The sequence below is a fragment of the Protopterus annectens genome, chromosome 4.part0 (genome assembly GCF_019279795.1).
Source record: "Protopterus annectens isolate FY-2018-M chromosome 4.part0, PAN1.0, whole genome shotgun sequence".
NCBI classification, from domain to species: domain Eukaryota; kingdom Metazoa; phylum Chordata; order Ceratodontiformes; family Protopteridae; genus Protopterus; species Protopterus annectens.
In genome coordinates this window covers 493,156,885-493,182,879 of record NC_056733.1, presented here as the reverse complement: position 1 = coordinate 493,182,879, position 25,995 = coordinate 493,156,885, and the positions used below count along the sequence as shown (strand labels likewise).

The following is a 25,995-nucleotide window of genomic DNA, read 5'->3' as shown; positions in this document are numbered from 1 at the left end:
CCTGGGATTCTGGATACTGGCTAAGGCTCTTGCCGCCCCTGTAGTGTCTTTTTTAGGCAAGGTTCAAATGACAAATTCACCACTGTAAGAGGAACAGGCAAGCAAAAACTGAGGATAATGCTACTCAATGCTAGAAGTCTAAATCTTAAAATGCACTCACTCGAGGCATTCCTTAAAATGGAGAACATCGATATCTGCACAGTGACTGGGACCTGGTTCAAGGCTCTAGAGAGCACCCCTGCATTACCAGACTATAACTCGTACCACACATTTTGGTCATCTAACCTTGACCAGAACACCAAAGGTGGAGGTGTGTCCATATTCATTAAGGATATCCACACCTCCAGGCTAGTTGCACAGCAAAATGCATCCAAGGTTATCCAAGTGCAACTAATTCTAGGCAAAACTGCAATCCAAATTGTTGCTTGCTACAGCTCCCCCACCATGCCCCAGAATTCCCACTCCTCTTTTCTTGATATACGGGAAACTATTAGGGTTCAACTGCCCCCACCATTAACAGGGAAAACTACTCATGTACCAACTCGTTCACTCAATGCTTTCTGGAATTCATAAATTCCAATGCCCTGGATCAACTTATCCACACCCCCACCAGGGGCAACAATATCCTAGACCTAGTTATTACCAGCATGAGTGACCGGTGTTTCATACCTGAAGTCAACCCTCGTTGGTCAGATCCAACCATAAGCTAATCACCCTAGATATCTGCATCCCGCCCCCACCCACCATTAAGGAAACTACAGTAAAAAATTTCTCCAAAGTCAACTTCATGTTTCTTAAGACAGAAGTGGTGAACTTCATGACACCCATGCAGATGAACAATACAGTTATGACTGCTAAATCCTACACAAATGCACTCTATAAGCACTTACATGAGTGCATGGATCATGCTATCCCAAACAGAACCAAGATGCTATCCTCCAAAAAAAGGAAGCCAATCTGGTGGTCCCCTGCCATAAACAAACTCTACAACAGAAGGAAGAAACTGTTGCAAAAGAGAGTAAAATCCCATGAGTGGAGGAGCTCACTGATCAGCCTCAGTAAGAAGCTGAGATCCCTTATACGATCCTCCAAAGCTAGCTACGAAAACAAAATCACCACTGATTCTAAGGGCAACCACAAAGCACTCTATAGCTATGTCAAGAATCTCAATGGCAACACCCAGATCTGCTCTGAGTTACAGAACAATGGCACAAACATTACAGAACCAACTGATATTGCCAATATCCTGGCAGACAAGTTCAGTGCTAACTTTACCCCCTTCTCACCCCCTAAATGGCCCATATCTATAGAGGAAGAATTCAGAGTCCCTGTAATCACATCTATGCAGGTAAATGTTGCACTCTCTAAAACCAAAACACAGCATCCATGGGACCGGACAACATCCCAGGCTGCATTTTACATGAACTTCAGAATGAACCGGCTCCCCACCTAAGCACCATGTTCAATCATAGTCTCACATCGGGTTTTGTGCCCACTGAATGGCGCACAGCAACAGTTATCCCACTCCACAAAGGGGAAGCCACCACTGATCCTGGGAACTATCGCCTTATTAGCCTGATGAGCCTGATCTGCAAGGCCATGGAACGTGTCATCATGGAACTCATAAACAAAGACATTAGTAACCTCCAAACTCTTGATCCCACCCAGTTCGGGTTTGTAAAAGGCAGATCATGGCTTCTGAACCTGATCGACTTCTTTGAGGCAGTCACCAAAGCTGTAGACAAGGGTAAGGTGGTTCACACAGCCTATCTTGACCTTGCCAAGGCTTTCAACACCCCCATTCTGGAATTATAGCTAAACTCACTTAACTATGTATAAATCCCTACGTCACAAGATGGGTTGCCAACTGGCTCACTGACAGAACCCACACTGTAAAAGTTGCAGATTCCAAATCTGACTTCAAACCAGTGACAAGTGGAGTACCACAGGGTTCAGTCCTGGGACCTCTCCTGTTTGGTATCTACTTCTCTGAAGTACAGACTAACACAGAAGGCCTCTGGCTAATGAAGTTTGCAGATGACTGCAAACTAAGAGCCATAGTCGAGTCCACAATGATGTGGACATCCTACAGAAGGCCTCACTGAGAAATACGCCTGGTGTCAGAGGCATGGTCTCAAGTTCAATGCCAAAAAATGCATTGTCATCCCTTTTGGTAAAAACTCTCTACCCATGAACTACCACATAAACGGCAGTCTGTTTAACGCCAAATGTGTGATAAGAGACCTTGGGACCCAGGTGGACATTAGTCTCTCCTTTGATAATCACATCACCACAGTAGTCAGGAAATCCTTCTATGTGGCACACCTCATCACAGAAGTGTTCTCATCCAGGACTCCCCTCTACTCGGCACTCATTAGACCCATTATAGAGTACAACTCTCCTTTTGCAATGTACCTCACAAGGCATCTGCAGTAGCTGGAAAGACCACAGAAGTACCTCACAAAGAGGAATACTGGGCTCAAGCAGATGCCCTACACTGATCGTCTCAAAAAAACTCCAGCTTTACTCTGTAGCATATTGCCTACTCTGAGGAGATCTCTGCCTAACATATAAAGCTATGTTAAACCCAAGCTGTTGGACATGCTACACCTAAAGAAATCCCAATCCCTCTGAGCTACATGCTCTAGGGACCTAAACCTTGTCACCACAATAAACAGGACATGCTGGAGGGATAAATTCCTGTCCCAGAGACTTCCTATACTCGGGAACAAGCTACCCATCTATGTCAAGCAAAGTTCCTCATTAGCAGTCTTCAAGAAAGATCTTGATGAGTGGATGGGAAATAGGAAATACACCCCAGGGATTACTTCTGCTTGACGGGGGCACAAGAAATTAACTTTCTCGGGTGGCATAAGCCAGGGAACCTTTTTGGCTAAGCTTACTTAGGCCCTTGGGCCAATAGCCTAGTACCTACCTATGAATCTATGAACCTATGATCTGTTCAATGTTTTGAAAGTAAGTATATCCATAAGACACAAAAAATAAAACTAATAGAAATGCTGAGGTGAGAACCCAAGAAATAACCGAAATGGGAATTATAGTAAATTTCACTGAAGACATGCGCAGCTTAAATGCCTTGAAGCCTTTGAAGAACAGGAAGGTGTTGGTAATAAGTATGACTTACTCAAAACTCTTCAGTTCCAGAACTTAACCTGAAAATCTTAGCATTAACACAGCTGAGCAGAAGACAGAGGAAGCATATTTTGGACACAGAAATGAAGATTTTTATCCAATACTTGTAAGCAGAAGCATCTGGTTCAACATGATGTAATCACTTCACCAGAATAAATGGTAAACCCAATATAGGCTCATAGAAGTCCATAGAGAGTTTATGATTTTGATATGAATGATGCTGAAACTGGCAATTGCTGAGGAATTCCTAAAGAGCTGGAGGAGTCCAGTACTGCTGGTATAAAACCCAGATGGTAAAATATCACTGTACTATGACTTAGCAAGGTCTCAGAATATGATAAATACCCTCTACCAGGGTGAATACATTAGTCTATTAAGTTATGGAATGATCAGTATCTTTTGCTTTGTACCTTATTAAATAAAAACTGATAAATGATCCTAAAGAATCGAACCACAATAAAAATTATTTTTCTACTCTGATGGACTGTTCCAGAACAAGGTCTCCCTTCCTGCAAACATGGTATTCTTGCTACTTTCCAGCCTTAAAGGAGGGAAGCTTGTGGCCTCCCACTGAGTATACCACTATCTGTCTGGATGATGTATCATCATTTGTGCAGACAGGGAGAGTCAGCTACACAAATTACAAGCAGTTTTAGATTGTCTGAGGTCCACAAAGCTGAGCTTGGTAGAGTCAAACAATTGAGGTTTGCGGGTAGTAAGTAGGTACTAAAATCAAAAATGCAGAAAATGGAAATCATCTAAAACTTTCCTCAATTATTGATTAAGAAGCAATTCCATACATGGATTGTGCCTAGCAAGATATTATCAAATCTTTCCCAGATAACTGTGGATTCCATGACTAAAACACAAGCTCCATGTCACTGTGCCATAACACATAAATATAGTGCCAGATTTAAGAACAACCCTATCTGGTGGAACCTCAGTATCAACAGATCATGACAGAGGGGAAAGAAACACATCATTATCGCCATTATCATCATCATCATCATCATCATCACTATTAGATGATGCATGGCTAACTCATTACATCCATTCAGTCTTAGCTGTTCCACTGTATCCATGCCAGGAGTATGAAAGACTGCTGCAGAAAAGGGGACTCATGACTGGTCAGGGCAATTATAGACCCATCATCCTTCCTAGTCACATATGCAATGGAGCCATCATTACAGACTACATAAACAAGGAACTAGGCAGTTTTCAGTTTGTTAAAGGCAGAACCTGCCCTTTCAACCTGGTAAACTTTATTGAGCAAGTCACTAAGGCAATTAGACTCAGCTAAATCATTTCATATGGCATACCTTTACTTGGTTGAAGCCTTTGGTACCACTACACATTCAGGCATTATTGATAAGTGAATCATTTTAAATATGAAACCCTATGTTATCCAGTAGATAATAAATTGGCTCACAGACAGATGTCATCCCATTAGAGTGCAAGCACACTGTCCACTAAAAAAGCGGTTATCAGTGGTGTCCTTCATCAACCAGTCCTGGGACCACTACTTGCCCTATGTCATAAAAGCAGATGGCAAACCACGGTGGCAGATAAAATGTACTAGTAACTGCAAACTTGGAGCTGTCATAAATATCCTAGATGACTGATGTATTCTCCAGGGGGGGACTAACTCATGCTAACAAGTGGTGCTTGGACTACGACCTCAAACTAAATGCCAAAAGATGCAGTATTGTGTCCTGTGACAAACCTTGGTACTCCTGCTCCTATCATATATGTGATATGTATCCTAAAAATCTACTTATTTGTTAGGAAACTGGGTACCTTCATTAGCAATGAACTATTCTTCAACCACCATGTGACCCCATTTGTCAGGAAATTCTTTTATATAAACATACTAATCACCACGTGCACCTCTTCTAGAACCAAAAAAGTCAGTGCTTCCCTCTATTCCTCCCTTATCAGACTGATAATAGAACATAATACCACTTTGTGATGCATCTGGCAAAGCAAATGGCACAACTTGAGAGCCCTGCAGTGTTTCCCAACCAAAAAAGCACAAGGATATGTCTTCCTTGAGTTACTCTGACTACCTTAAAGGGCTCTCACTATTTTTCATTTCTTACCAACTGTTGAGAGGAGATCTCTGTCTTTCCTACAGAGCCTCGCCAGATACGGTCATACATAACCTCCTACTCATTTACAAAACTAATACTGCCCCAAGCACCTGCTCAATAGATCTAAACTTTTACTGAATCATAAATATGAACTGTTGGCAGGATAGATACCTTTCACAGGGAATGCCTCTTTTATGGAAAAGATGAACATAAAACAGAGTAGCTCTATAATCCTTTTTAAATGTAGGCTGGATAACTGGATGGGCAGTCTGGCCACTCTAGTCTGGAAATGGTCAGAGACTACAGTAGAGTCAGGTATTAATTCACATCTTGGTAAATGGGTGGAATTACTGGCTAGGCTACAAATGGTCCACTGGATCAGACGTCTAATGTGGACCTATGAACCTAAGTTAAGTTCTATGACATCAAAGTTTGGGTTTAAGAACAGCTTGCTACACTGCCAAACGTCTGTTTGTTGCTGTCAGAGTTTGGTACTCAGTATTGTCTGATGTGTCTTACTCCCAGATAGTACTGTTCTTGAAGACTGCAGGTCTGAATATAGCCAAAATGTGACCGAATGCTGAAGTTCTTATAAAACCAGCATGTTTATTGGTATGAACACACATCCATGGCTCAGTACAATCCAACACTACATCATAGAACCTATAGGATGAATAATGGTATGTATTCTCAAATATAAGAATGAAGTGATGTGTGAATTTTTGTACCACAGGGATATAAGATAAAATGATGCTATTAGGAAAAAGGTCTTCAGCTTTCATTCCAGCAACTGATGGACATTCATCCTGGTGTAATACAACGTTGATATTACATGGTAGTCCATTATTTCACTGATAGCAGTACAGTCAAATAAATCTGTCTAACCACTTTTTCGATGAAACTATGTCAATGAATCAGCAAATTGTTTTCTCAAATTGCACTGACCTCAGCATTAATTACAAAAGTCAGTCTTTGGTATTTATTTATTTAGTTGCTTAAACTAACACACTTTATATAAAAAATACAAACCATCACCTATGGTGGTGTGCCTTAATAAAGTATACCAAATAAAAAGTAGAACACACTGGCATTAAAACAATGAATATAAGGTTTGGAAGGAATCAGATGGTTAGTTCTGAAGGGGTGGGAGGTTGGCATAATAGGGGTGGGAGGTTGGAATAATGGTTTACGTGTTTACGTTACAAACACAAGGAGTAGGGTTTGATTCTCATATGGGATAATCGACTAGGCTTAAAATGACCCACAAGGGCAATTTGCCTACTGCTAATCTATGAACCTAAGAACTTTCTATGTTAAGAAATGAAAGTGCTTAACTGTTGGATTTATCTACTGCTAATCTATGAACCTAAGAACTTTCTATGTTAAGAAATGAAAGTGCTTAACTGTTGGATTTATTAAAGACATTTTGGATTTTTCATCTTAGTATTTGGACTTTTCATTCTAGGCTGCCACAAGTATTTGCACTTTGAATTAATAAAGTATGTCAAATAAATATCTGTGCTCCAGTTAATTAACCAAAAAAAAAACTTACTATTCTTTCTTTATGTTGTCCTTATTTGCTAATAGCACTACAATGTGAATGCAACAATGCTACTACAGAATATGATTTTGCTGTTTGAAATTATGCCACTTCCATTCTATAAATTATAAAAGAGTTGGAATACATATTTATTAGCACTTTCCTGTAGAAGTAGTTAAAGAGATTTTATATGCAAGCACACAATAAGAGAACAACAGTTGTTCCTAAAATTAAGAGAAACCCAAGATAAGGCCGTTTTCTTATATACAATAAATGTCTTGAGAAAAAGAATAATCCAGAATTAACTGTATTCCAAACGGACTTTAAAATACCCTGACAATTTCCTCTTGAACAGCTGTAGACCATTAAGTGCTCATGTTTTCAGAATGTTGTCAGAAAAAAAAGACCTAAGTGAATGCACTAAACAGACCACTATAATCAGCCCTAGGTGTCCCCATCTGCAAACTTTTGCGTGCATGTAACCAATAACAGAAAATTAATATTATGATTATTCAACCTCTTGTTCAACTTGCAACCAACTCTTCACTCATAGCTGCCTTTGTGTAACTGCTCTGTGGCATTTATTATGGTTACAGTGTTTAATCTGCAACATTACACCTGGATCTGCTATTGAAAATGCTGCAGATGCACACAAACCTCTAAAGCTTGACACCCATCTACCAACTCAATGTCTACTCTCCTCTAAAACAATAATGACTTTTGCTTGACTGTTAGAAAGTCTATAACTGAACAAGTAGTGCTCAGTTTTAAGACTTCATGATAAAGTCCTTTCATTTCTCTGCCAGCTGCAGTCAGAGTATTGAGAAGTATCAATTTCATCTATTACAACAGGAAACTGCACGACTAAATACGGCTATTATTTATAGACTGTTGTTCTTACTACAGAGCACATTAAATTACTTATTGTGGCTGGGTTGTCTTCACTTCATTCCTCATTATGCATTAACACTGATCACACCCAAACTTCATAACAATAATACTGTATCCCTAACTCCTCAACTATACACCTCAGTCTATAAAGTTTCTTCCCCTACTACAGTTCTACCCAGAGTAAAATTTACAAGGAAATTACTGTCCTCTCTTTAGAAAACAATGTACCTTTGCACTGCAAACCATTATTTCCACTTTTTATATGTGCGTCTCTTTACCAGCACAATTCAATTGCAAAGCCTACTTTAGAGTTTTATCTCACAATGCAGCTCATCACATTCTGCCATCAGTTAAGTTCTTACTCCCAATCATTTCTAAAGGAAACAGTCAACACAAACATATGTATAGTTTATCCTGAGTGCTGCAATGCATCCTGTTATATGGTTTATTTTTTAGTGTACGTCTGTCCTAATTACAGCTCTCTGGTAGTAACGCTGTCCACTAGTGTGACATATAATATAGTCTAAAGTTACAAATAAATTTCCACTATTAAACAATACGGCAAGAAATAGTTAAAGTTTTATTTAGTTCTGACATATATATAAAGTAATTTTCTGAAGAGTGAACATCAGAAATAACACAAATATAGACCAGCATCACATATTCCAGCAACATAGTCTGGTATACCTAGATGTTACGTTTAAAAACAACATCTATAGATATATATATATATATATATATATATATATATATATATATATATATATATATATAAAACTGAGTAAATTTCATATTCTAAGCAAAAACTGAATGCAGTGTTTTTTTTCATATAATGCAATGTCTGTGCATGTATATATGCATCAGTTTCTTACATACATATTCATTCAACTTGTAATGTCAGAATATGATTCAATGCTATTTTGTGATGTGCAAATAAGCATTAATTTTATTTATTATCGTCTAATTAAGTAAATGCAAAAGTAACACAAAGATGTACACAGAGCTCATTTATTCAACAAGAAAATAACACTTTTTGCATTAGAAATTCCTGATAGCTGTATTATGTATCAAGATGAGACAGAGTTTACTACAGAGTTTTGAAAAATAAATGTACTTACAGTACTCTCATCATAAACATCAGTCATTTTCCTACAGCTTGACTCTGGAGCTCTCGTAATGCAGTGCTCTCAACAATAAGAGAAAACTGAGAACACAAGCTTAGTTGGTGCCAAATCAAGAAGGAAGTGATGTGTCATAACAAAGGAACAAAAAAAAAAAAAACATTAGTAATTGCAAAAATAAAAGAACATGCAATAACCTTACCCCTATATGTGTGTTAACACTTTTACAGACTGCCCTTATATTTATCTGTGGTGTCAGTTTCATGGAAGTAAGCCCCTCCAACAAAACTCAAATGAACAACTTGTTTATTCTGAGCTCACATTCGTATGCAGAGAATAATGGCTTGTTTTTGATGATTATGATTTCTTCATTCTCATCAAATTAGTTGCTTACTAGCTGTGAAAATTTCAGTACTTTAACAGACTTCACACACAGCTTTAATGACAAAACCTCAGATGACTCTTGACTTTTCAAACTACAATCTTCTTCTTCTTTTGGCTTTTCCTGGTTAGGGGTCGCCACAGCGGATCACCTGTCCGCTCATGATTGGCAGTGGAGTTTTATGGTGTTGAGTTGCCAGCCTGGCACCCAACCTTCCACAGAAGGCACACACACACACACACACACACACACACACACACACACACACACACACACACACACACACACACACACATAGACACACACACACACACACACACACGCACGCACACACGCACGCACGCATGCACGCACGCACACACACTACAGTAAAAACATAAAATTGAATTCTGATACAAGGGCCGTGCAGGACTCTGAAGATTCTGGTAATCAGATAGCATGCTGAGTTTTAATTCTATGTGTCGCATGCTGATGGTAGCTCATACAAGTGGAAAAGCCTATTACATTTAACTAACAGAAGGAGCTAAAAATGTTTATTAAGAGACCAAAATATAGGCAGCATTTCCAAGCGTGTGCAAAAGGTGCTATGGCGGTGCACAACACAAGTATTTGACCAGAGCTAAAAAAATAAATGGTAAGTGCACATGCCAAAAAATGGCTGCTTTTCAACCATTGAAGTGCATGCAGATTACCTATGCAAATGGGTGTTGAACAATAAAGACACATGCTTAAATATCAGATCACAAGTCAGATATAAGCCACCATATTTAAGCTGTGGATCAATATGCTAAGCAAGCATAAAAAATATATAGTTCATGCTTGAGCTCTAATGCTCAAAATCCTGGCCATTTTAAAAAATAAAAGGAATATCATAGCCATACACTGGGCAACAAAAACAGCACAAGTCCACAAGAGGCTACAACTACATAGTTGCCAGACATATTTACATCCACTTCAGAATGTACATAACAACCATAACAACATCACTATCCATGACATGTGCAGGTCATAGGCACTGGACAATACCACTGCAGACAGTGATGTGTACAATACTGACATTATGGATAATTGGAACATTTGAGAGACACCCAGAAAAGCAATTGGCTGTATTTCTGGTGTCATTCTAAGGGGATCCAATATTTGTCAGCTTGGGAGGATATGTTTAACAGGCCACATTGCTTGGTCAAGGATGCACTGCACCTATCCCATCTAGACTTTAGAACACTGGCTAAAACTTTATTCACCCCTTAGTGACTTTTTCAGGCAATGTCAAATTGACAAACCTACCAACACAGAAAAATCAGCTCAATTGAATTCAGGGTATTACTGCTCAATGCCAGGAACCTAAATAAAAAAACACCCTCCAAACCATCCTCACACTCAAGAATATAGACATCTCTGCAGTTACTGAGACATATAAAGCTGCAAAGAGTACCCTGGCAGTGCAACGTTTCAATGACTTCCACACTTTTAGACCAGTAGCTGTACAAAGGCTAAAGATGGAGGAGTTTCAGTATACATTAATAACAATCATACCTCTATGTCAGTCAAACAGGATAATGCGCTGAAATTCCTCAATATGCAGATCACCATAAACAAAATACTGTACCATAACCTAGTCAGCAGTAGGTTAACTTCCATGTCCCAAGAAGTTCAGAGTGCATAACTGGACTTAGCAACCTTATTAGCCAACTGAACATCCTACTCATGAGAGACTTTAATTACCCCTCTATAAACTGTGACTCTTACACAGCATCAAATCTACAGGCACAGGGATTCCTGGACTTAAATACAGAAACCCTTGACCTGAGAGTGAATACACCCACTACAGGATCCAACATACTGGACTTTATACTAACAAATATGGGAAAATGCTGCACCCCGCGCACCCCCATATCTTGTTCTCCCTGGTAAGGTCTGACAATATAGCTGTCTCCTTCAAAATAAAAATCAGTTCCATAACCCCAGTAAAACCAAGGTAAACTACCTTTTAATAAGTGATAGTTTGTCAAAATATAGTGCCCCTCCAAACCATGAACAACACAGCAGCCTATGCTGAATTGCTCTCAGAAACTTTGTACAACCATGTCAATGGCTATATAGAGGCTGCTGAAAGTATGCTGCTGTACCTACTTGTTAGTGGACAAATTTTCTTCTAACTACCCCCGCCTCACCCCCAACTATCCCCCAAGAAATACCCTCAAACATAACCCTGCCATCTATAGCTAGGGAACATATACTGGATGCACTCAATAAAGCCAAAAACACAACCTCAGTGAACCACAATAACATTCTGGGATGCGTCCTGAATAGTTGAAAATATGACTTATCAGGTTCACTGGAATCACTATTTAAGAATAGTCTTAAAACAGGCTTTGCACCATGAGAACAGAGGACTGCAATGGTCATCCACCTTCATAAGGGAGCACCTTCAACAGATCCTGGAAACTGCAGACCTAATAGTCTGACTACTCTTATTTGCAAATCTGTTGGAAGAATCATCATGGAAATTATCAGCAAGAACTTTGGAGATCTCTAGATACTGGATCTATCCCAATTTCCTTTCTCAAAGGAAGATCATGCTTACTGAACTTTAGTGAGTGCCTTAATATTGCTACAACCCAAGTGCTCTAGGTTGCACTGCATCTGAATTGTTTTAGTGTGTTTTAGCTGCTTTTCTATATATATAGACTTCTCTGAATATGTAGAATAGCTACTTATTCTACTGTATTACTGCCTCTTAAATCATTTTTCAGTTGTGCACTTGCCTTGCTTCAATTAAAAAGTTTTAAATTGCTAATTTTGTAGAGTTTTAATTGCATTTACTGTTTAGGGTTACGCACTCAAGTGCGTTAGTCCTTTCTATATTTATTTACTGTATTATTGCATTGTTTAGCCTGTTTTAACAAAAAAAAAAAAATACTATCTTGTTTGCTCGTTTCCCACCTTTCCTCTCTAGTATAATCCAGATCCCAGGCTTTACTGGTTTCAGGACTTTATTTTCTGTGTTCAGAGCTACCCAGACCTTGCTGTGGTAGAGAGAAGTCCTACTGCTTACCAGTGGGAGAGGTGAGCTTTGCACTGCCTATCAAATACTAGAGGAGTGGTTTCCAGCTCTGAAATTGTTATTTTATTAGCCTTTTTGGGCTGATTTCTATCCCTTTCAACTTTCTGGCTTAAAAATGTGTGTGTTTGTGCATTTTTCACATCGTGCAGCACCGCAAGGCTACAGTTAAACTATTTCATGTGCCAGAAAGTCTGGTCTTCAAATTTTTCCTTAGAACTAGCTGGTTTCTCAGTAGTAGCACTAAAATCTGTACCTCTGTGACTAGCACCTTCTCTAGAACCTGTTGGCAAGCACTAGGAAGCCTTAAACTAATACAAGCACTCAGCTCTCCTTGTTAATAAGGAGAAATTAATTGTAGACACTAAACAACCTATAATTGCAAAGTACCTTGCAAAGGTAAGGGAAAAGAGCTCTTGTACTTTACAAAAAAGCACCTAAACAGGCATGTCCAAGGGTCAGCTTCCTGTGATTTCTCCTGTCCACCTGGTGAATCTGGGCATACTGGGGCAATGCAACAGCTGCCTCATGTACACAGACAACTCTCTCCTCCTACCACCCAACACTACAACCTGTGAGAGATGCACATACATAGCCAAACTGAAAGCAAAGCTCTCTCCAGCCAAGATTGTGCTAGACAGTCAAGAAGAGAAGGTTAACACCTGCACTACACCTCAAGCAACACATAGCCCTTCAAAACTCGCACCATCAACACCCACACATAGCAACACTAAACCCACATATGTGGAGACCCTTAAAATTAACCTGCCCAAGCAACAAGGACCTCCGAAGCTGAAATGTAAACAAACACCAGTCACAACCAAAGTGACACATAGATCACAACACCAGTGTGCCACCCAACAACAGCCCCTAAGGCAAGACAGCGTACCCAACAATTTAGTCATAGGTGACTCTGTAGTTAGGCACACTGATGTCCCACTCACCAGGCTGAACAAGGAGAATATTACAGTCAGCTGCCTGTCAGGTGCCAGGATCCACCACATAATGCATGTACTCAAGTCACTCCACAACAAGTACAAATACGACTCTGTCATTGTCCATGTTGGAGTGAATGACTTGAGATGCACCTCCCTGGACTACATGAAAAGAGACATGGAAGAGCTCTTGGATCATGTGGCCCAGGCAGGGATGACCCTAGTCCTGAGTAATATCCTGCCTTCGCCCAGAATGATACCACAGTATAAGGACAAAATGACTGACTTCAACAATTGGGGGATCCAGTATCTGTCTGCCTGGGACAACATGATCGACAAACCACAAAGCTTTTCCAGAGATGGTCTGCACCTGTCACCCCTGGGATTCAGGTTACTGGTTAAAGCTCTTGCCACCCCTATAGTGGTTTTTTTAGGCAAGGTTTACAGCGTAGTTTGTACACAAATCAAGGTATTGTTAAACAGGCTGACATTGCCTTTAACTCTGACTTAAGACATTTTCATAATGTTAGGAAATGGTTTGATCATGTGCAAAGTAAAGGGAATGTTTTCAACAATTTTCATCATAAGAACAGAGCTGGTGGGGCAGGTTGTCCCACGGCTATGTCCGCATTGAAGGACGGAATTAGAGATTTGGAGAATAAAATTTACAAGATTAAATGTGTTAATTTAGATATTGCATATCTTGAAGAATGTTTGATAAAAAAAAGTTGTTCCACAAGGGTAACATGTTTGTAAATACCCTGATGGCTTTATATATGACATTAATATGCTCAATGAATTTAACAACATTTTTGATGAATGTGGTTTTAAAATTTTAAGGTTGATGGTGAAGCTTTCAAAATTAAAGGTAGATGCTTTGTTAAAAGATGCTGAGGAATTGGACGACACTATTAGGAATGATTTGTTGTTTGAATTTAACAAAGAGAGCTATGAAAACAGTTTTTTTTTCATATAGATAGGAAATGTGAAGAAATATACGCTAGGAAAAAAAGAAAACTAGAGAGGGACCTTAAACAATATAGTGACAATAGGGCCTATGTGTTTAAAGGAAAGATTTCTAGAAACACCTTATATAAGCCATCTGATCCCATTGTGACTGAGGACATGACCCAACCTGGCAATGTAGAAAAAGTTGTTAAGAATAAACAGATTGTTTTGGATGTTTTGAAACATCACCCGACCACCCCTGTTTTTAATGTCCCCACACCCAACCCCACCATTTTAGATGTAGAAAAGGACATAGTTGTGTCCACTGATTTGGTACAGGGTGGGGAGGAAGGAGAAATGAACAAACAGGATTTTTCAGGGGGGAAAGGAAAAGGAAGGAACCAGGTGAAAACAAAAAAGAAGGGAAAAGTGTAGTGGTAAACATGGACAAGAAAATAAAAGGAAATATAGTAATATACCCTGATAAGGTGACTTATTCCTATAATGGCTTTAAAATTTTTAATTTAAGTGGTATCGATATTAATGAAGAACATTTTCAACTTTTTGAAAAAGGTTGTAAATTTGTTCCAACAGTAAAATTTGACATATGTGATACCCTCATTGAATTAAAGCTATTCACTAGGAAATTAAATTTTGCATTAATATATGATCAGGCAGAAGGACATGACATCACTAGTTTTAGTAAGGCTAGTGTTTTTAACCCTCCTCTTCACCCGGCTTTGCAGGTAATCGAGGAAACATGTGCATCTGATCTATATGCCTTGAGTGTTGATAAAAAGATTAAAAAAAAGTATTAATTTAAAACAAATTTAACAGTGAGGGAGAAACAAATTTTGGATGATTTAACAGCTGATAGGGGGATTTGAATTATGAAACCTGATAAGGGGGGTGGCATGGTTTTAGTCAACACCTTCGACTATTCGAGTAAAATTTTTACTATCTTAGGGGATATTAATGTATACATCCCGATATCTACGAACAAGATTAATATTTCATATAGAAAAATTGACCTAGCGATTGATGAATTTGTCATTGACAATAGGATAGATGAAAAGACTGGTACGATGTTGACTATTAAAAAACCAAGATTAGCCACCTTCTTTGGTATCCCCAAGATTCATAAAAGTACTACTGATCCACCATATAGGCCAATTGTATCCGGAAAAGGGTCTAAGACATATGCTATTGCATCTTTTTTAGACCACGCACTAAAGCATATTCCTAATGAACATGAGCACATGTTAAAGGACTCATGACATTTCCTACGTAGTCTAACTTTGCAATCATATGAAGGTGAAGTGTACTTTCTGACCATTGATGTGATTGACTTGTTTACTTGTATTCCAACGGATGAGGGTCTAGACTATTTTTGGCTATTATTGAAAGAAAAAAAGTCCACTTTGAATTTTGACATCGACCTATTGGTAGAACTTATGAGGATGGTTTTGGAAAACAACTTTGTGTACTTTGAGGGAGAAACTTTTAAACAAATTAGAGGGGTTGCCATGGGGGCTGCATGTGCCCCCATTTATGCCAACCTAGTTCTCCTTCAATGGGAATTACAGTTTGTGTTCCCTTCTGAATTTTGGAAATATATAAAGTTGTACCGACGTTTCCTGGATGACTTGTTTATCATTTGGGAAGGACCAGTGAATACCATCCTTGACTTTCTTGAATTTTTGAACTCCACTACTGATTTTTTAAAATTTACTTTTAAATTTGACCAGAGTGGGATTGATTACTTGGACGTGAGGCTAGGCAAAATTAATGGAGGATTAAAGTCAAGAATTCATAGGAAGAACACCTTTAGTAACTCCTATCTCCCTTATATAAGTGACCACCCTTTGAAACAAAAAAGGAGTATTGTAAAAGGCCAAATGGTTAGAGCGGCCAGAATGACTTCAGAGTGGAGTGATTTTTTTAGTAGAAATAGGATTTATTTCTGAGCTGTTTTGTTCAAGGGGTTACCCTGATTGGTTAATAAAGCAAGTGTCAGAAGAAATTATAAAAGGATGGGCTACAAAATATCCCTCCATTTTGGGGAAAACATTGGAGACCACAACAGTTGACATAGTGACCGGTGAACAAGCCTTTAAAAGGGCCTTAGTTTTAAAGCATAGTAACATAACTAGGGAAGTCAAGGACTTGGTCCAGAGAAATTGAAAGATGTTAAAACACAATAAGGACATAGTACATATTTTTATTTTATTTTATTTTTATTTAACATTTGTTGACCGGGAAAGTCCGACTAGGTTCCACAGAGCCTGTTTTCAGTGGAGGCCTGGGGAGAAATGCTCCAGATAGTAGGTAATGAACCAAATTTTGTTTTTAAAACAGGAACAAACTTGAAAAAGATTTTTGAAAGTAACAAGAACTCAACCCCAGGTAAGGGGACTAGGAGGTATGGTAGGTGTGGGTACTGTAAATATATTTTGGACGAAGTACCCATTACCTTAAAAAACTATGCCAACAGTAATATTTATTTTAAGAAGGGTAATTGTTATACTAAAGGTATTGTGTACTTAGCTCTGTGTAGGGATTGTCCAAGCTTCTATGTAGGGAAATCAGAGAGGGCATTGAATAAGCGTACCTATGAGCATCTGTACAACATGAGAAAAGGAAACACAAATAATGCATTAAGTAAGCATTTACAAACAGAGCCTAAACACACAGGGCAGGATTCACAAAGCCTCCGTGTAAGAGTTACAAGGCTTACACGGAGGCTGCAGTTAAACGGTGTGACGTCAGCATGTCATGCACATGCATGAGGGCATGCTGAATCACACCTAAGGCTAACACGGTCCATGTAAGACAGTAGGGGGCGTGTCCGTAGGGCGAGCCCTGTAAACGGACACTCCCCCAGAAGAGGAAAAGTCTTGAAAGTAAACCCTCACGACAGAGTCCGTGTAAATGTGAATAAACACAACACAACACATGCCCCCACAGACTATGAACATAAAATGTATAAATGAACATCTTATATTTTTTTTATAAGTTGTAAAGATGTTTGCCTGTGAGTGTGCTCGTTTGCACAGGCGTGCCTGGCGCTTAGCCACAGTTAGCAGTCAGTGGAAAAGCATATAAGAACTATTGCTTGATTACAAAAGTGTGATGCAGCCTGTAATCCAAACATAAAAATGAAACAAGTCTGAAATAAAGATGTCCCACCTGTAATATAATAGTACATAACCTGCAGCAGGCTGAAAAGTACAGCTGCAGAAGCTGAGTAAAACACATGTGTGAAATATATCCCTGTTGAAATTCTGAAACATGACATAAGTGAGACTGTTGGAAAGGATTGTAATAACTAAAGGTAAAACATGCCAATAAAGCCTAGAATTAAGTACCATTCTGAATTGTAAAAATAAAACAAGTGAGACAGTGTGAGAAAGAGGTATGAATCCACCAATAAAATAGTAATAACTCCTGAATAAAGTATACTGCAGTCAGTACAGAATGAAATGAATGTGACAGGCAGAAGCAAACAGCAACATGTGTTGAAAAAAGTACTGAAGCTGGAATGTGTGTCCCAGATTCTGGATATGTTGCTCTCAGTCTGCAATATGCAGATAGTATGGTTGTCTGAAATACCAAACATCCACAGTTGTCTATAGCCATATAAAGCAAATGTAGCAGGATGATGTAGCTGAACAGAGCCTGATATGAATGTGTATGAATAAATATGAAATGTATATTGATGTAGCAGTAACATTCCTATAACCAACCTGAAGTAGTTATCACATAGGAAACTGTAGGCGGACATGTAGTGTGTATATATCTGCAGCTAGTAGAAATGTACAGCATATGTATAGGTATTTGAAGTTGTTAATTAAATATTTCTTCACCCTACCCTATAACCACAAATAATCCATTCCACGTGAAATGGGTATTTGCATTCACAATTAACACCCCTGGACATTTGTCCTGTTGGTTCATACATATTTGCATGTACGTTGATGCATGTGCCCTGTTCATACATCCAAACCTGATGGCCTGTTGCCATCAATCAACCCTGCATGTTGTTGGATTGTGTATTGCTGTTCAAATTATGCATGTGTTATGCTTGCTGTTCAATGGCTTGAATTTATGGGTGTTTGGTTAATGGGAATACTAATGCATGCTGTTACAACTAATTGTGAATGGTATTGTACGTTACTAACCCAAACTGTCGTAACATAATGCAAAACATAGGACGAGAGGGAAGGCGGGTTCCAGCGGACCCACCTCTCCCACCTCAGCTGGCGAGTGCACCTGGCAGTAGTGCCCAGGCCGGACCCTCCTCCGGTGGCCCTGTGCCACCTGCAGGTGGAAGCGCTGCAGGGGATGGGGCTCATCCCCCCTCTGCAAGCGTGGCTGGAGGAGAACATCCACTCACCCTCCGTAGTGTCCGGACTGTGGTGCGTAGGGAGATCCGGCACGCTGTGCTTGGGCCCCTACGCCAGCTTGAGGCACAGGTGGCACAACTCACGGGCGTGCCTGCTGCCCAGCCTACACAGCCCCCAGCACAGCCCCATCCTGGGCAGTGAAGGCCCAGTGGCAACTGCCCATGGGTGGGGATCTCAGTTCCACTGTTGCCATCTGTGGGCTCATGGGCTCGAGATATCCAAACATCCATCCCCGTCAATTGTGTAACCCCCCCCACATGTGTCATACACCACCCCTGTATGCATCTTGTTTGTCTTGTCTGTTAACCTCCCCTACCTACCTCCCCAGCTATACCGACTTCCTGTACCTGACATACCACTCTCACCCGAAAAAAAAAAAAGTGCACTCTGTACCCACAAAAAAATTACGCCCCATACAAAGCTGCCCATTTTGCACACATGTCTGCTGGACATGTAAACTGGCAATTACAATTGGCTGTACAACAAATATTATTGTTGTCCTCACACCTCTCTCAGGGGTGGAAGGTTTCAAATTTCACACCAAATTACAAACATATGCACAGCTGTTGCTGACAAAGAAATGGGCAGCTATGGGCCTTTCCTACATCCCTCCTGCAAAACCCAAGCTTGGTTTCCTACTGTCCTACCCTCTTTGTGACCCCTTTTTCACCACTTTCCTATCTCCCCATTTTCCTTTCTTTCAAAGAAAATAGCGGGGGGTGTGCATGAGAGTAAGCACTTTTAAGCAGTGTAAGTGGGTGTGCGTGAAGCTAAGCGGCAGTGCGCATGCGTGACCTCCATGCAAACCAGCGCTAACCTGCTTACAACTGCTTAAAAGTGCCTTAGTCACTCTGAATGACAAGGCCTGTAGTTTACTCAGCAGCAAAATAAAATACCTTCAGTCTCAAACCCAGGAAACACTAGTCTGCAAGACTTACCACTAAGCCATGAGTGCTATACAAGAACATTCTGCTGAAAGAAATATATCATAAAATAGTAGGAATTAATGTAAAGAGAATATAGCAAGTCTAGTACACAAAGCATGTCATGTATATTTACTGTCAAATCTAGTGGATTTGTAAAATAGTACTGTGTGCTGAGAAACAGTCATGCTAGTTGGTAGCTACTAGGTAATAATGTCACAGTAGCATCTGGCAAGCCACACACATACTCAGAGCAGGATAAACACTGCCATAGTTGAATAGTTAAGAGTTCAGACATAGCAACTGTGACTGAGTTACAGGGATGTCCCTGATGTGAAAACAAATGTCAACTGTGCCCCACTGACACCCTGTCAAATGAACTAACAGTAGGCAGAAATGTGTAACTACACATGCAATGGTAACTATGACTGACTGAAGGTATGCACCACCTGCACGGCACAAATGGTGTACTAATACATATGCTTGAAATAACCCACAGTCACAACTGCAGAGTATCAGAATATGTCATTGGAGTAACCCACTGCTATGCACCATTCCATGAGGCTGATAAAAGATGCACCGGAGAGTATCTGAGGCCTGCTCAGCAGCATGATCAAATACCCCTGTAAGTGTCAAGGCCCACACCATGGCCAGACCATACTGCATGCAGTAACACCCTACCACAACAAACACATAGGGAATTGCTGGCCAAACAGATTTAGCAAGCATTACAAGCTGTGAATATAAATGGAAAATAGGAAAGCCATAGCAACACATTACAGGAAAGACACCTAGCAGGCATACAAGGAGTGAATGTAAAGGCCAAATATTGACGCCATAGCAACAGATTGTAAGAGCCACTGCTATATACCAGTTACACCACAATCCCCACAGGAAAGCACACACACCCATATACACAGTATTACTTGTCGTAGGTGTCAGTTTACATACACATGGAGAACAGGACACTGGAAGAAGGAATACTCAGCTTACAGAACAACATGCATTGCAGTGTCTACAACACAGCCTGAAATATGAGGGACATACCAACCCTTACACTCACAGAACAGTGTCCACAGCAAACCAGCATGGTCTCCACCCTGATAATCTGAAAGGGCTACGCCTACTTAACAGACCTTTTTATAGCACAGTCCTGTAATCACAGTGAGAACTGCAATCACTACACAACGGGCTGCATGCAATTAGTAAATGCTGGCTAACAATTGGTGCAGAGGCCATCACATGGACATGTGCAGATACCTACAAAAGCATCCTGTACTCCAGGTCCACACATGCAATACTGTCATTGCACCCACTGGAGGTAGACAGAGAGAGAGAGAGAGAAAAAAAAGAAAGAAAGAAAGAAAGAAAGAAAGAAAGAAAGAAAGAAAGAAAGAAAGAAAGAAAGAGAAAGAAAAAAAAAACCTGAAACAACAAAGCAAAAAGGCCGACAGCAGGCCAAGCAACTGCAAGCCTACACAAACAGCTGCAACAAACACAGGTAATGTAAAGTACTACTATAATACTCTACATACTGTGAACCCTCCAGATGTGTTATTGGTCTGTATCTATGTATATAAAGATGTGCATAGGGACGGGGACATACTGAAACTGTCACTGAAGGCTCCACATACATATGTATGTGACGGTAGCTATGTGCACATAGCAATGTAGGTTGTAGTGAAATGTACAAGTAGGTTGTACAGTAATGGGTGTTCAGCAGTACGTTATTGTGTGTATACATATCTGGAACTAAAAAGGAGTATATGTATATATATATATATATATATATATATATATATATATATATATATATATATAAAACATGTGTATACGTATGTATATCGAGATATGTATGTATATATATATATATATATATATATATATAATATGCATATGTGTATACATAGATAGAGAGGGATGTAGAAATACATGGACATATATAGTTTCAGAGTGGCATAGTTTAGTACTAGGCTATCTGCAGACAGTGTATAGAATAGATTTAGAAACTTGCGCCTCTGTATAGTAGTGACACAGTGAAGACCTCCCTACATAATAGCATTAGTTTATTGCGCCTCTGACTAGTAGTGACACAGAGAAGACCCCTGCTGTAAACCTATGATCTCCCATCCACTTGTCAAGAATGCACATGAAGAGTGTCAGTGAGGGTCTCTGCCTAACATGAACTGGGATCCTGTTCCACAGTATGGGAAGCCTCTTAGTGATGAATCTGTCCCTACAGTATGTCCTATTCATATGTGTGCTGAGGTTTAAATCCGTAGCTGTAGTGCTTCTGATGGATTTGGATTGTATGAGGTGGAACATGTCCATCACTACCAGATTGGACATGGCCTACTACATCAGGCACAGATCACCCCTACGTAGGCAGTATGCTATGGAATAGAGCATGAGTTACGTTAGTCTGGCAGCATATGACAGTTGTTGCAAACCCTTGATCCTCCTGGTGATGTACTCATGGGGTCCCCATAGCTGTTGCAAGTGCCAGGTGAGGTACATACCAAATGGGGCATAGTACACAGTCATGGGCCTGATAAGGGAGGAGTATAGGGGTACAATGACCCCTTTTGATGTGGATGTGAATCCCTTCATGATAAGGTGGGCAAGGTAGGAAGTCCATCCAACCACTTTGGCAACGTGGATGTCAAATGAGAGGACAGCATTGCACAGTGTCACCAGGTCTCCGATTACTTTGTCTGTACTCAGTTGGTTATTGTCTATGTGATAATATGTAGGTACCTTGTCCGTCCAAAAGGGTATGAGTATACATTACGTGGCATGCAGTGTCAGGCCATGACTCCGGCACCAGTTGTTGGTGTCCATGAGGCCTGTCAGTAGGATGCATGTGTCAGCAGGTGTATCGCCTATGGTGCCTAGTATGCAGTCATCTTTGAACATTGTCAGCCACTACCCTCCCATGTCTGCTTCCACATCTGAGAATGATATGCCGAACATGAGCAGTCCCAGGACAGAGCGTGGTGGGACACCACATGTGACTGCCTCTGAGTCTGACATGGCACCAGTGAGGTTGACTATAGGGTTTTTATCCGTTAGCTGGTTTGCAACCCATCATGTGACATATGGATTTACATTTCAGCTGTTGATCATGTCTATGATGGCAGAGTGCGGTATTGTGTTGAATGCCATAGGCAAGTCCAGGTAGGCTGTATGGACGGCTGTGCCCTCAGCAATGGCTCTAGTGACTGATTTGAAAAGGTCAACCAGGTTCATAAGGCAGGATCTGCCCTCTACAAAGCCAAACCAGGTGGGATCAAGTGTCTAAGTCCCCAATGTCTCTATGTATGGGTACCATAATGATCCTTTCCATAGTGTTGCAGTCCAGGCTGGTTAAGCTTATGGGGCGGTAGTTACCAGGGTCTGTAGAGGTGCCTCCTGTGTGGAGTGGGACTACTGTTGCTGTATGCCAGTGTCCAGGTACATATGCTGTAGTAAGGCTATGGCTGAATAGCATGTAATGTGCATGTGTAGCTCCTCTTGCAGTTCACGTAGCATGCAACCTGCAATACTGTTGGGTCCCATTGATGCTGTGTTTACAGCTCCACTGAGGGTGGTTCCCAGCTGGACATCTGAGATGACAGGGAGGTTACAGTCAGCTGGGATAAGTAATTCCACATGTGTGGGTGAGGGAGGGGAGAAACCTGCACTGAACCTGTCTGCCAGACTGTTGGCATTATCTGTGTGTTCAGTGTAGCGTAAGTCACTGTGAACTAGCTGTGAACACAACTGAGGGTTCCCACCCAGGTGTGTAACATAGCAGAGGAAGGCCTTGTGGTTATCTGTAGTGGCCATAGTGATGTCCCTCTCATTGTTGGCCTTGCATGTTTGTACGACAAAACGTATCTTTCTACTACTGCTGATGAGAGATGCCGTAGCTCTATGGAAGTATGCTCTGCCGTGCAGTAGCTACCTTCTGTTGTTATACAATTTGTTCAATGCTGGGGTCCACCAGACAGGATGCCTGCCCTTGGTGGAGAGGGTCATGGTTTCATTTGTGATTGCATGATCCATGCATTCTTGGAGATGTCTGTAGAAGCATATGTGAAGGTGTCTACATTGTGGAAAGTGGATTACACTGGCCCAGTGGGCATTAAGGATACCAACTCAGTTATAAGATGTGTAAAGTCGGCATGGAAGAGGTTTCCCAGTGTAGTCTTTTGTGTTGTGGGAGAGGTGGGATATGTATATCCAGGGGGTGTGGTCAGATGTGACTAGTGAGGGGTATACTTCCAGTGTGTAGCACATTGTCCCCATGTTTGTGATGATCAGGTCTAGTATATTATCTCCTGTTGTGGGAGAGGTGACTAGCTGTTCCATTGCATTTGACATAGTGAATTCCGGGAACCTTTGGGCTAGGGTGTTTTGGGTAGAATAATGCACCCAGTGTATGTTAGGGTAGTCGCAGTATCCCAATATGATGGCGTGCGGTGGGACATTAATATCCTCCAATGTCTACAGGAAGGCTGACTGTGGTCCCTGAGATTGGGAGGGTGGTCTGTAACATGCTACCAGTTGCATAGCAGGTTTGCCTACGGTTATCTGCACCTGGATGGTCTGTGATGCTTCATGTGTTGCCACTAACCTGGAGGTGTGTGTGTCCTCCATGAATATGGACACACCCCCTCCCTTTTTGTTTTGTCCCGAGTCATGGGGCCAAAACGCATGATACGGGGTATAGTCTGCTACCACTGGTGTTCTCTCAGGAGCCTTGAACCAGGTTCTCACTTACTGCACAGACATCGAGATTGGTAGAATATGTATGTACAGGTATATGTAACACACACATACATATATAGATATCTGTAGATACTTATACATATACAGATAGATATGACTGACAACAGCTATGTCTGTATATGACTATCTCTCACTCTCTGTCCCACCCCCTCACACTCACACTCACCCTGTGTCTCTCTCTCACTCTCTCCCCCTCTCTCCCCACATCTATATGTATATATCTACATCTATATAAACATATTATATATATACATATATAGAAACAGATATATATCCATATACAGATATAAATATATCAATATATATATATATATATATATATATATACATACATATATATATATATATATATATATATATATATATATATATATATATATACATATATAGACTGTGTGAGGCACATGTGTGCAGATGTCTTGCAACAGGTGCCTGGTGTCACAGGCATGGAGTGAACACCAGTGTGGATACTGGAGTACCATACCCCATTCAAAAACACTGACCCCTGTAACCACCACATATGTACATGCCTGCCCACCACTGCATGTGTCAGGGGGGAACAGGGTCAACAAGTGTACAATAGGCTCCACATCGATATACACAGTTGCACACTAGTCCTGTAATACCTGTACATGGAATGTGTCAGCGGACATGGTGTGTCAGCTATGGACATGTAGGTCACTGTACCCCTCCACACCCCACAATGTCCTACACGGTATGTACCTCCCATGACAGCTATAGATATGGTGAAGGACACAGACATATGCAAGTAACTGTGTCAATGCACTCAAACACCACAGAGCTCACACAGACTACCTACATAGAGGTTACCACTGCTGGATATACATAGTTCGGTCACACCCATGACAGTTGTCTACCAACCATGTTAACACCTCCAACATCCACAACACAAATTACCTATGTCTGTCGTCCTTGTCACTGCAGTATAGAGCACATGGTGGAGGTATGGGACCCTACCCACAGATATGAACTACCCTGTAGTAGACCACACAGAATTAAGAAGCAAGGCTCCCCATGAGTAGATGTCAGACATACCCCTGCTGAATGTTATGCTGATAGGTAATATGCCATATGAGTCACCCTGTTTAACTGTTTGTAAGGAGCAGGTATGATCATAACACATGTGTCACAAGGGGCAGGGTAGCATAACAGTATGCTGCTGTAGGCCCAGGGCCAAAAGCACACTACCTACCTAGGACACAATGCACACCCATGAACACATTGCAAATGGAATATGTGAGGTGGAATGAGTGTGCTAGTGACTGGGTGCATGTTGTGTACTGGTGTGATTGCTCACCATGACTGTCTGTCTGTCATGGTAGTGTGTGTCCTCGGTGTGAGGCCAGAGACAGGTGTGTGAGGTATTGCGATCAACACATACTACATTGCCATATGTTGTGCTGTGTTACCCTGTATGTCAATGTGGTGTAGGTAGGGTTATGGCAAGTAAGAGTAGTGTGCATTACCAGTGAAATATGTAACGTGCATTGTGTGCAGTGCATGGGCTGATAATGTTCCCCATACAGTACCTTGATACAAACTCCCAGTGTGAGGTTGTGTATTGTACCTGAAACAGTGTGTTGACTGCTGCAGTATACTAGTCTGTTGTATGGAGTATGCCAGGTACTGTTGCACAGTTGTCGGATGAGCACTGATATCTGGTCATGTACATGTGTATCCCCCAATAGACAGACAGATGCTATATATGGTGCCTAAGTTATATCACTGCAGTCAAGTATAATGTTTAT

At 40.7% G+C, this 25,995-nt stretch overlaps 1 protein-coding gene across 1 annotated transcript in view; it reads right to left on the bottom strand.

Moving 5' to 3' along the window:
* The window catches only part of LOC122799395 (chemokine-like receptor 1), a 143,960-nt gene extending 135,043 nt beyond the window's left edge, over positions 1 to 8,917 (bottom strand). Inside the window, exon 1 of the mRNA XM_044068414.1 lies at positions 8,793 to 8,917. Within this exon, the coding sequence (XP_043924349.1) occupies positions 8,793 to 8,819 (27 nt within the window). The 5' untranslated portion in view covers positions 8,820 to 8,917. The remainder of the gene's footprint in view (positions 1 to 8,792) is intronic.
* Between the last annotated feature and the right edge of the window lie 17,078 nt (positions 8,918 to 25,995).